General features: G+C 41.0%; 1 protein-coding gene across 3 annotated transcripts in view; it reads left to right on the forward strand.

Moving 5' to 3' along the window:
• Nucleotides 1–3043: 3043 nt before the first annotated feature.
• cdk6 (cyclin-dependent kinase 6) overlaps nt 3044–13420 on the forward strand; it is a 39228-nt gene continuing 28851 nt past the window's right edge. The window contains exons 1-3 of one of the 3 annotated variants that reach the window (XM_034704110.1): nt 3044–3839; nt 4483–5011; nt 9033–9168. In XM_034704110.1, the coding sequence (XP_034560001.1) occupies nt 4788–5011; nt 9033–9168 (360 nt within the window). In that variant the 5' untranslated portion in view covers nt 3044–3839; nt 4483–4787. Of the gene's footprint in view, nt 5012–9032; nt 9169–13420 lie in introns of all 3 variants that reach the window. The other 2 variants (XM_034704108.1, XM_034704109.1) reach the window with 2 other exon arrangements.

The raw sequence follows: 13420 nt of genomic DNA on the forward strand, positions 1-13420 counted from the left end.
CTGTACTTGCGTGTGTGTGTGTAGTGTGTGGGTGGGTGTAAGGAGATCTGGTAGAGACTGGGAGTCACCTGTCCCTCATTGGCCTCTCCCGTCCCCCTCAGGAGGGCCTTAATTCTCTCTTGGCTGGTCTGATCAGCAGCTGCCACGTGCACCCATACACACATACACAAATATAGAGACAAAGGCAAACACATTCAGCCACACAGAACAACATCCACATCTCAGAGTCAAAGTGAAAGACTTGACTGGTCTCTTAAGAACCCCAAACCAATAACTAAAACGACCTCTTATGGTTGTGCTAGTCTAAAATGAAATTGAAAATCACAGTGACCTGGTTTCATTTTGTTAAAGTGATTAAAAATAAGTTAAGCTGTAAACACAACTTTGAGTCTCTTTTAGCTCCTTGTTTAGGTTTTGTCTCCCACTGTTTTGGTTCATTCTCACCAGTCTCATCATCACTGTGCCCAGACATAGCCGGTTACTGCGGCTAAAGAACTTGGCTGAACCAGTTGCTGCCGAGCACTACAAAGCACATGGTAAAAATCTACCCCAACTGGTGAACAAACAGTGGCATTTGGCTACTTATTAGATTAGATTAGGGAATATTTGATTAGTGAGACATGACTCAAATGAATGCAAATGGCCCTGTGTTGGTTTAATGTCTTATAGGCACCTTTATCCAACTTGTGAGATCAAATATGTCAATTCTGTGTTCAGAGTTTGTTTGGTGGTTTCCAACAGGGTGAAATACCAATGATGAAGCTTTATGTATTAGAGCTTTATATGCAAATATATTATGCTATTCATTTTCCAGATTTTAATGGTTACCAACTCAAAATCCAAGTCTATGCAGGTACAATGTCTGGTTTCTCTTTTGCTATATTTGATTTATATCTGGTTTTAATTCAACATGTTGAGTGAGTAGCACCGCCTCAAACACCAGCAACAGCTCATTGCTTTGGTTGTCAATTCTGAGGTGCTGTCATTTTAACCTGACGATTTCCAAAAAGTGAATAATTGAAAAAAAAAATACTCAATCTCTTTTTTATGATTATTTAGATGGTAAAAAAAGGGAGGATTGGCTCGGCTCTTGGCTCGAGCTACCAGAATAGACTTCCAAGAAAAGAATGATATATAGGTGTATTAACCGATCTTAAATTGGGAAATGATTGTGTTAAATTTATCTAGGCATTTTACTGTAACAAATGTATTTATATCCAAAGAAAGAATTTGAAAAGCAGAATTTGACAATGCTGGAAATGAAGAGAACCCAAGTTCTTCTTCCTATTTCTTAACACATTGTGCATGTCTGTATCAAAAACTACTGTCACAGGTACAGTATTGGTGCCTGGAAATTCAAATTAACTAGTTACTTTAACAAGACAGTGTCTTGTAAACAAGGCATAATTTTATGAAATGAGTCAATTTTATTTTAAATTACAGAAGATTTCTTGAAAATAAATTGGGTTCATTGATGACTAAAAGGATAACTTCCGCTAAAAAAGATCAAGTTCAGTCTTATTTTTATTTGTTCCACATTTCCTTTGTAATTTCCAATTGCGCAAGAAGTCAATAAAAGCAGAAGATTAAACATCAAATTATTTTCTGACCATGTTGTTCAGAGAACAGGATGTTCTTTATCGAACCATCCTTTTCCTGCATCTTCTCTCGAAAGAGACTCCAAAGTTGCCTCATCGAGATAAAAACATGACACACATGGACTGCTGCAAACTAAAAACGAACCTTTATGTGTCAGATATTCAGTATGATTCTATGTGTGTGTATTTGTTTTAGGTGACTGTGTTGCTCTCATATCTCTAAACTGCTCACAATTTATCTTATCGACTTGTTCTCTAAACAAACATAAAACCTGTACGTTAATGGATTCAGTCTGGGGGGCAGCTCTCAGAGCTGATTTCACATGAACAATGATGTAGAAAAATGTGAATTACATTTACAGTAATTGGTGTGGGATTTAATGTCTGCATTTTTTTTGCTTTGTGATGCAAATATTTTAAATTTGGGGTTGCCTATTAAACTGCAAGACACACTAGCTGGCATACATTCTTCCATGTAATTATCGCCCCTAAATTAACCTTTTCAATGTAAATCAGGATCCTACAAGCAGCATGAAGTAGAAGTTTGCATATAAATCTAAGCACAGGAGGAATGTCCTTCCTCTGATACCCTGTGCGTCTCTCAAACACGCCTTCAATGAAGTTATGATAATGGAGCTGGGTTACACGCCTGTAATTGGCTATTCATTGGGATAATCTGACATCAAGTCTTGTCATGTCTAAACCGTGTCCAGCATGAAAGAGATGAAAAAAAAATGAAATACAAACTTTATGTAAGGGATTAAAGAGCATTTCAGATGGAAAAATGTGGTTTCACTGTCTAGACCTGAATCAGTTTTAAATAGTATGCATTTTTGGGTTGATTAGAAAATAAAGGGAGCACAAGGAGAGAAGGTAGGCTAGTTAAACAAACAAAAATAAGTAAAAACAAACAGCCAAGAATGAAAGTTTGTGTAAAATTGTCGAAATGAAAATGAGAAGATAAAAACATTTACATTTTAAGGTTTTGAGAATATCTCAAACATTGGAGATTATTTTTTATTAAATTCTTATTTTTAAATAACCTTCACATGTGTTTAATTTTAAATCATTTTCAATTTTTCGATTTAAATTTATTGTTTTAATAATTTCTTCTCGAAGATTTAATAGTTCAGTTTAGGCAGATTGAAGAAGTTTAAGTTGTAATATTTGGAAGTAGGCTATGGTAAATAATGTTGTTTGTTGTTTTTGTTTATCTTTAAGTTTGGTTTTAGAGATTTCTAAATTATTTGTGAAATAAACCCAAGGTTTATCAGTTGATGATCCTTAGATTGTTCCATATTCCATATCAAATCCTGCCATCCAGGAGCACATGGTCATCACTCCTTAAGCATGGAGCCTAGATGCAAACGACCACCAGAGCAGAAGAGTCCCCTCCTGCCACGGATCGAGCCTCCGGGCCTTGAACCTGACCCCTCAGGTCTATCTAGGGCGAGCTTGTCACATCGCATACCCGCTGGCGCATTGTTTCCTGCGGGAGCTCCTCAATAGTTTGAGAGAGATAGATAGTGTGGCCGTCCATCCAACACACCTCCTCTCTCCCCTCTCCGATCCCCGCGGTGCTCCCGGGCTTGACACGGGAGACAAAACCCGCGGAGAGGACTATGAATGGTAAAGCACCGAGGAGGCCGAGGGAGAGCAAAAAGGAGGCGGTGAGCCTTTGTAGTCGGGGAGGAATGCGGAAATGTCCCCGCTCCGTGTCAAACCTCTCTGAAGGGGGTCAGGCCACATTCAGCCGGCGTGGGAAAGCCAGGCAGAGACGGAGCTCACACAGGCGAGTGGGGCTGCAGTGGCATGGGCCTATCCGGGGATATATGGAAGAAAAAAGGAGAAGAAAGAGAGGAGAAAATCCAAAGAAGAGCGTGGTTTTGGAGGGCTGTATCACGCGTTTGCCTTTGTCCTATGACCCCCCCACATGCTATACCCCCTTCCCCTCGTCACCCCCCACCCACAGAGTTGCAGTGAGAGTGCGTGTGTGAGTTTTCGTACTGCCCCCCTCCACCTCCTCCTCCCTTGTTTGAGTGTCTCTCTGCCTGGACTGGTGTAGTCTGAGGGATGGGGGGTTAGAGGCTGCACCGTCCAACTACCTGTGTGGCCCCCGCATGGAGGACAGTGGACAGTGATGCGTTTGGTGCAGGACATTTTATCTGACACGCGAGTGTCTCCTCAGCGTTTTATCGGACATGCCGACGTAACGACATTTTATTGACATCATAAACTAAGGTAAACTCTAAAAGTGTGGATATGTTTGCAGGTTATTGTGCAATAAGTTTATTTGAGAACATTTGGATGTTACTTTACAATACGGACACATTATAAAACCCTAAAACAGCAATTTCCGACTTTCTAGAATTCACTTTAATTAGCTTATTTGAGCCCACGCGCAATTAAATTAGAAAAAATTAGGAGACGCTGTATTAGCTAATGAATACACTTTTAAAACTCTGCTATATAACTGTTTCACGCAATTATATCGGTTTTGTGTCTGAAAGTTGAGTTTTATAGCGTTTTAAATGGACTGTTGCTGTAGGAAGTTCAGACAATGCAATCAGACAGCCACGTGCTCTCAAAGTTTGTGTCGCCCCATGCACGGACTTTGATAAAACAGGACATTCAAGCGTTAGATTGGTATTTAGCACGCATTGAACGGGTTGTTGTGTAAAGTTTGTGTTCATTGTTTGTGTGCTCTCTTTAAAATGTTTTAGTTTAATTTCCTTTAACAGAGAAAGACAGTTCAGATGAGCTTAACAACATTGTATGTTAGGTGAATTTTAGAAAGCGCGAGACAGTTTGTTTCTCGCAAGCCTCTCTGAAAAAGAGCCTAAACCTGATTAATTTGAATTATTTCACTTTTTGTTGGTGGTAGGAGGACATGAGTTGCTATGCGTAATAGGAGGAGGAGTGGAAGTTTGGACGCAACGGGGCTCTTGTGTTGTTAGTCGGAATAAAACATGATGACAGCCCTGTTCTTGCTTACCTGGAGCAAAATTTGACCAGATTTGACAAAGATGGTGTCTTCCTCCATCTGTGTCTCCCTGTCATCTAGGCATTGCATGTGCCAACTTTTTTCTGTGAGAATGTCTTTGTGAGAAACTCTCTGGCTCGTCACCCTCGCCGGGATTCCCCGCAATATTTTCAACAAGAGACGAGGAACTACAATAATCAGCAAAAATGGACAGAGAAAGTGCGGGGACTCAGTATGAGCCTGTGGCCGAGATTGGAGAAGGCGCTTATGGGAAAGTGTACAAGGCGAGAGATCTGAAGAACGGGGGACGCTTTGTAGCCCTAAAAAGAGTTCGAGTCCAGACGGAGGAAGAGGGCATGCCTCTCTCCACAATCCGGGAGGTGGCGGTACTGAGGCAGCTTGAGGCCTTTGAGCACCCCAATGTTGTCAGGTAAGTGAGGGAGAGGTGGGTAGCCCAGTGTGTGTTTGTACTGTATATGAGTTTGCGTGTGTGTGTTTAAGAGAGAGGGAGGGGAGCAGAAAGTGGCAGAACTTTTTGTACAAGACAAAGACATGCAACTTCCTTTTTGATGATCTATGGTGGTAACTAAGCTGCCTCAGTTGACCTTTAGGTTAGACCCGCAGTCATACTTGGCATTTTTTTGTAGCAGAAAATCTTCTTTAACTGTTCTCTCAAGGTTGCATAATAACTGGCTGCTGCAACTGTTGGTAGACAGTAGCTGCACACCTGTGAAATCGCAACTTTCTCAAATTTCGTTGACTACATGTTGTTAGATTTGACCTATTATTGGTCAGCTCCAATCAATTTGATCCTGTCATACACTTTTTGATAAGAATCTGGATTCAACTCTCAGCTACAGAACAGGAAACAGTGTGGATATGTTTTAAATGCTTGCAAATGCTAATTATAAATTTGAATTGGATTTGGTAAAGTATTGGACATCACCAGTTTGAATCAGTGAACACTGGTTAACCTGTAATGTTCATATCCTATCAATAATTGGTCCCTCTAAAGGCATCTATCTGGCAAGAAGCTAAATAATCATGTATCTGGTAACATTCTCTAAATATTTGTAAGAACATAATCTTAATCCAATGTCATGTACTTGACTTGTAATAAACAGAGGTTGCAAATCTTGTTTATTTCTATTAATCTGCAAATTATGTCTGCGAAAAAGCACCAGTCACAATTTTTGAAGTCCAGATTTAAATAATCAAAATGTTTGCATGACCAACAGTTAACAAACAAAATAACCAATGATCTGTCCAAAAAGACAAAAGTTCATAAATGCATACATATAAATTGAACGGATAAGTAAATATGTGGATCTATTATTGGTTATATGTAATTGGCTTGGATGCATTTAATGGCTGGATTTTGTTTCCAGTAGTGTACACAAAATAACGGATCATACGCAGGTTGAAAAGTTTTTTATATGTTTATACTTTTTGGTACCACATGTTTAAAAGTTATACAGTCTTGTATGTTAATGATTGTTGGCATCAAAAGGCACCAAAATAATAAAAACCCATCTATTTTATTAGATAGTTACCAAGGAGAGGAATTAATCAATTAGAAATCGCAAGCATACACCTTCACACTGTTTAAAGTGGACACATTAGTCGGTAGTGTTGTAACGGAAATGCTTGGAATTTCTGGTAACAAAAAAAATATATATATATATTATATAGGGTGCCATATAGGTTTTTTTTATTGTTAAGTCCTTAGCTTATTTTGGGGGATTAAAAGATATTTTCAAACTCTTCAAAACCAGCGTATCATTTTTTCAAACACTAACATTTCAACAATCCACACATATCTAAGATTTAAAGTGAACCTATGGCTGTGGAGAGCAGTGATGAATCTTAATATTCAAAATAGCTTAGCTCATGAAGATAACCAATGTCTTATAATCAATCAAGGCTATTTTCAGTGGTACCGTTTTTTTAAAACACTATACAGACGGGTAAAAAGTCTAGCAGAGATTTGATGCATTTTCACAGTAAAACATTGTTTGTCTTTTATTGGTTGCATTTTTACAATGCTGACTATCAATATTCAGCTGCCTGTTGCAGTGCCCTTAAGCAAGACGCAGCAACTCTTGTTATTCTGAAGTCAAACTGGATTTACTGAAAATTCTCCAGTCAGATAGACAGCAGTCTCAAAGTATTTGGCCTCTCCGCAGTACACATAGAGGCCATTTTCTTTCACTTTTGTAATGAATTGTTCCCTCAGAGGTCAGCAGTCAGAAACTGCGTCATGTGTTGGCACATGCCAAGGTCTGACCTTGCTGCTGGTTTTATTATGGAATATTGTGAGCTTTAAGACTGGGAAGGAAGCTCATAATGGACGTTTCAGAAGCAAAGTCTAGAGCCCATGTGCCCCTGACAATACATCCCCAGTGAATCAATGAATAATGGAGGATAATGGTTTTCTCTTAATGGATACACAATGGGGCTCAGTCTCACTGAAAGACAAATACGTCAGCTGGCATGAAAGTTTCCCTTACTCATTTCTATTTTTTATTTCAGCAGAGGACTTTACTCTCCTCCAGTTTAGCTAACCACTATAGCCAAGCATCTCACCACCAGGAAGGGTGCATTGTGGGTCTTCTGTGTGACTCCAGGCAACCCCTGGATGTTTGTAATGAGGGCCATTATTCATTCCATATGTTCAGTGTCTGCTGAGAGCCCCCATTGTAGCCCGACAATCGAGCTGTGAGGGGCGTTTAACCCCAGCGCTTGGAGAGGAGGGCGCCGTCTACGCTGTGACATCATGCACAGTACTAATACCTTGAATGAATTGCTTCTCACTCACCACACCTACTCCAGTGTTTTCAAGTCCACTGATTACAAGGGTATTGGCACAGACATACGATGCCTTAGTTGGATTTGTATGAAAGAGTTTCTGGATCGTCATTTCTTTCAATGCTTCAAAGGCGTATTTAGATTAGCTAGTTTGCATTATATATGCACATGTGTTGGAAGCAGCTTTGCAGTTTTGATGTGGCATCAAATAGGATTCCTATCAATTAACATTTACAGCAATAATCATGAATGTTCTCTATTTAGTGACAACATTTCCTCTGATTCTATCAGACATTTTCAGGTGGAAAGATAAAGCTTATGCACTTCAAAGTTCTGGGTAGGGTTTATCACACATTGCAAAGTTGATAAATATATTCAAATGTAGATAAGGTCTGCCATGGCATGTGGAAGCTCCCTTTTTGGAGTTTTTGACTGTATTGTCTCATTCAAATGCCTTAATAAAAATAATAACAGTGAAAGGGCCGTACTTCAAAAGTAATGCAACTACAATTATCCATTCCTTTAAACCACGTTTGTCTGATGGAGATCCCTCTCAGCTCCATTGTCTCCAGTGTTGTTGTGATAAAGATGCTGCCTCTGCTACACGCAGGGTCCACTCAACTTCCCAGAGAGCATCAGGAGTTGTCATAGCGCTGCTGGAGGAATGCTGCTTGTGGTCCCCAGCTCTTTGAAGAGGACATTCTGGAAAGCTTTTTTCAGCTTTTCACCAAAGCCTGCTTTGGCTGGTCTGCTGACATAATCTGGATTCTTGGCCTTAGTTTGTTGCCTAGTGAAACACAGCCATAAGCGCCTGTTTGTCGGTGGTCTTTATGGCCCTGAATCTTCAGAAGTTTTTCCATTAAAAATAATAGCTTGATTTGTCAGGGTATAATTGGAGCACATGACCATTCTTGTCTACAATCATGTTCATTATGTCAGGCATGTTTCTGTCATTATGAATACCCTTGATTTGAGTGTCATGATACAGGTTATTTGTCCTAAGATATCTGATTTAGAGTGGTTTATGCTTTGCTGTTCAATAAAAGATTGTCTAAATCTGTAGATTATTATTAATAATCAAAAAGGGCAAACATATAAGGATCCCTTTTAGCCTTGCTGTATCCACACACCAGATTCTAGTGTAGTTAATTGGCCTTGTCCAAGCTGCAACCACACAGGTGTTCCCAATAATGATAATGAGGGCCTTTCTATACTAATGTAATCCAGTGACACTCACAAGAAAGACCATCACCTGTACCTGCAATGTCTTATTTTGTTTAAAACCACTAATTATTAACCCCCAAAGAACAGTATATTTACTCTCATCCACTGAGCTATCATATTTAAAATGTTAATAATACATCCAATTTAAAATTAAACTGTTTACAAAAATATGCCAAACTTTTGCAACTTTTTCTTGCTATCAAAGGATAACCACATGGAATCTGTTCACTTTTTAAAGAGAGAATGATTGAAGACGCAGCACCACATTTGGTGTCATAAAGATAACAATACAATAATACAAACATTCTGCACTCGGTCTCATTAGTTGTGGTCAGAGGCTTCATTTCAGCTGGCTCAGCAGAATGGACCAACATGGAATCAATGATATTGACCGCCTCCACCTGTTCCTCTTCTTTTAGGTTGTTTGATGTGTGCACAGTGTCTCGGACTGACCGAGAAACCAAACTCACTCTGGTCTTTGAGCATGTGGACCAGGACCTGACCACCTACTTGGAGAAGGCCCCCGACCCTGGCGTCCCACCTGAGACCATCAAGGTAACCACTGAAATTGTTATGTAGCACCACAAAGGAAGACAAATAGTGTTTGATATAAACTGAAGGCTTTAATGATGACTATTAAAAAATCAGTTGAATGTACTTTTAACAAGTAACGTTTTCCAAAACAAAAACGTGATACATTGCTTGCAGTTTCTATTTCAAATTTAAAGGAAGCTATTTGCTAATCCTCTGTGGTTGAACATTGCATGACCACAGCTGTGTCTGCGTGGTGCTGAGTGAGTTTTCTTGGCCAAAGACACAGAGGACAGAGTAAAGATCCCTCAAACATCAGAGGTATCGGAGCTCTCTGGAGGGCAACACATGTGGCAGATGGGCTCCAAATTAGAGGCTCCCTGCCTTCTCTATTTTCACTCTGCCCTCTCTCTCCAAGCCTACTCTGTATTAACAGATGGAGACAGGAAAGAAGTATCTAGTGTAGAAAAGCTAGACTTATTGATCCTCTTGAAAGACTTTCATAATATCAATTCATCCAACTCATAAAATAAACTGAGTGTACATTTCCACTTTGCCCAAAGGTCGGAAATGGATGTGTCACCAGTCCTCTCCTCTTTTTATTTCAATCTTTCCCACAAAAAACTCTCTATCATCTTTCACCCCAAGGTCTGTAAATGTATCTTGCACAATATTGGAAAAGGAAATCCCTATTTTTGGATGGAGGGGCCCCACAGTTTAAAATGTCATATTTGAAACAGAGAAGTTTTAGAAGCTACAGTAATGGTTGTTCTGTAACCCCAGGGCTGGGTTTATGTGTGCAAGTTTTGTGTGGAGCTGTAATGTCGGCGGGATGCTGTGCAAGCGTAGACGAGTCAGGAAGATCACACCTGAGGCTTTCCCAGGGTTTAACTAAAGCTGATACAGATTGTGGGACAGTCGTGTCTGCGGATATCTTACCCGGTAATGACTGTGGTCATCACTCCAAGTATTTTATTTCTACTGCAGAACTGACACTGCATTGTAACAGTTACACATCATTCCACAGCCAAAGTATGATTGTATTGTTTAGAACTGAAATGACAAGATAGTTAATTAACACATCAACAGAACCTATTTCTGCATTTTTTTCAGTATTTCTTAATGTGAGGTATTGCTTGTTGCCTTTGTTTTAATTGGCAGGATGTAGAAAATACCCTTTGAGCGCTTCACTCCACAACACAATTCATTGTAAATAATAGATACTCTAAGCAATTGTTTGAACCCGTTGTTTGTAGCCCTTAAAATTATAGTTTAGTCATTTTTCAAGTAATGGGGTCATTTGCTCTTGCTTCTTGAAAATGAGCATTTCTTGATCTTGTTTTTGAATAACTGCAAATTAAAGATTGGTCAGCTTGGACCATGTTCACATCAAAGGAATCAATTTAAAGGCCTCATGATAGAGTTCAAGAGCTTGTTTTGAAGGTCTCTTTTCAATGGTGTTCATGGTGTAGTGCTTGATTCTGCACTTCTGCACACACACATTAAGTAGAAGATTTGAGTTAAGATTTCTTGCTGAAATACACATTAAGATAAAAGTCCAGATTGTATTAATAAGCCTCTTTGTGTCTTTTCCTCCACAAACTGTCTCTGGCTTGGGCTTGTTATTGTATGTTTCAAACAGTTACAAAACATGCTGGTTCCCCCCTCATGTTGTGACATTAATGCAGTTCAGGGGAAAATACTGAGGAAGTTGTTCAACAATTAAACAAGCTTCTTTTTTTAAAGAAGCATACTGACCCCTTATAGACCCCCTCCTTCCTCTACTTTCTCAGAACATCCATACATCTAGAGCCTTTAGGGGACAAAAGAACTAGGAGCGACACGATGACACAGGCACCATCCCCTGTTGTTTCTAGGACAGTGGACACAGCATAGTAACCCCCCTATGTGCAACCCCCCTGCCCAACAGCTTGATTTGCACTCATTTATACCCCATGACTTCAGATAGTCAAATAAAGCATACCTGTGCCCATCAGACGGAACACTCACCTATTCAACAGGGTAGACTTTGAATACCCAGAGCTGAGAAAAAACACTCTTTGTATACAAAGACCCTGGACCAAATACGACAGGCATACTTTTCCTTAAATCCAGACTCCCCCAACCCTCCCTCCACCACCCGCTCCGCCTTACTCAGACTCAAGACCCACCACATGGTCATTGATGAAAGAGGTCCTCCTCCAGGAATCAAATGAGCTGGAAGGACATCAAGCGGCCGGCCTGCCCGGGCCTCAGTGCTCCTCTGCTGGGCCAGTGCTTGGGTCTCACCCACCCTCCTCCGCCACCACTTTCCAAGCTTCCACAGCTCTATTCTCCAGGCCCATAAAGGGGGAGGTTAATGAAGCATGGGGAGGGAATTACACTAACGCTAACCGGCAGATGTCCCATATTGTGCCTGGCTACAATAAACAATATGGCTGCCTCTGGTGCATTTGCATTAGAAAAGGAGGCTCACTAAAGCCATGTTTTGACTGCATCTTGCAGAGGGGCCGACTACTTTTTTTCTTGGTCCCCTTGCCCCATTTTAAGGTCATATCTGTTGCCTTTTTCTGTGATTTTGTTGTGTGTTGATATTTTTACGTCAAAGTTGGCTGGCTGTTCTGCGTAATGTGCGACTTTTCTGAGTTCTGTTGCTGCTGGAATCAACTTTTTGAGGAAAGAGAGATGGCTGAGAGAAACTCTGTGCCACATGTGGTGTTAAACGTCATCCAAGTATTAATGTAGCTCTTTTAGACTTCTAAAGTTTGGATTTCACTGTTGTTAATACTGCCACTCATGCTGATTATAGTTGATGATGTGATATTACTCAGTTGTGACGGTAATTGATGCAGCAGAGGAGATGACACTCAGGCCAAAGGGGGCCAAGATTGTTTGTGTGTTTGTCTAAGAGTCACACTTCTGAGATAATTAGTGTTTACTAGGAAATGCTGCTGAAAGGAAGCACGGTGAAATGGCTATTTAAAGCAGAGAGGAACTGGTGGTGGGGGTCTGCTATTGTATCAGCCCACCCCCCCCTCCCAGAACACACACACATACACACAAAATAACCAACTGCCTGCCTCTCTCCTATGGCCCTGTCTGTCTGCTGCCCTCCTCACCGGGTCATGGCTGGATGGAGATGTAAAAAGGAAGGTCTGTTTATGCATCCTGCCTGCCCTTGGTCAGAGGGCACACACACACACACATGCATGCTTACACACACACACACACACACACACACACACACACACACACACACACACACACACACACACACACACACACACACACACACACACACACACACACACACACACACACACACACACACACACACACAGTGTCACCCTGGGTTGATGCCAATGGAGTATGTGTGTATTTACACTTCCATTTGTTTGAATGTGCACCTTGGACTGTGTATGGGCGCATCAATGTGTGTGTGTGCGTGTGTGTGCACAAACGCACAGAAAACACACACATATCACACCCCAGCTCAGTGGCATTGTGTGTGTGTGGCACCGGTCCCTTCTTCTATGGCCAGCACAGCAGCCAGCCCCGCGCCGTTTGCTAATGTTTTCTGCTTGAGTGTGCAGACCCCTTTGACTCACTCACCAGCTGGTCGGCCAGTGAATAGCACTGCGGGCTCAGGTCCATGTCACTTGTGAGGTCTTGGCGGAGGGAGTGTGTGTGTTTTGGAGGGGGGTGTACAGCCCAGAATGCTACAAACCACCACCAGCATTGCTCAATACATTTCACAAACACCTGTTTTCTCTCCAGGTTGTCACCTTTTAACGTGTTTAGTTTAAAAAAAATTTGATGAGTTACATTTTTTCCTCTGCAATCCCGACATTCATTCAATTAGATCTGTAGCTGGGCCTTGACCTGAAAGAGCTCTCCCCAGACATGATTTTCAACCAACAATCCCAACCCTAGCTCTGCTGAATGTCGATGAATCGTATTTGTTTACAGGTGCAGGACCTGTTTGAGAGTATTTCAGTTTGAAAAGAACAAGTCTAAGCTGGTTTCCACATAGTTCATCGTTCTGTTCGCACCAGTAAAGAAACTTGCTTGTGTGACACGAGGGCAGCCTGTGCCTTTGGCCATTTCTGAGGGTCAGATTTGGGGCATAAAAAAAGACAACCAGGACTGATTAACTGAAGCAGGACAGCTGCTGAGAAACAGAGAGCCATGCTTGTACAGAGCGGGGCCTCTCTTTGTGTGTGTGTGTGTGTGTGTGTGTGTGTGTGTGTGTGTGTGTGTGTGTGTGTGTGTGTGT

The sequence above is a fragment of the Notolabrus celidotus genome, chromosome 16 (genome assembly GCF_009762535.1).
Source record: "Notolabrus celidotus isolate fNotCel1 chromosome 16, fNotCel1.pri, whole genome shotgun sequence".
Classification (NCBI taxonomy): domain Eukaryota; kingdom Metazoa; phylum Chordata; class Actinopteri; order Labriformes; family Labridae; genus Notolabrus; species Notolabrus celidotus.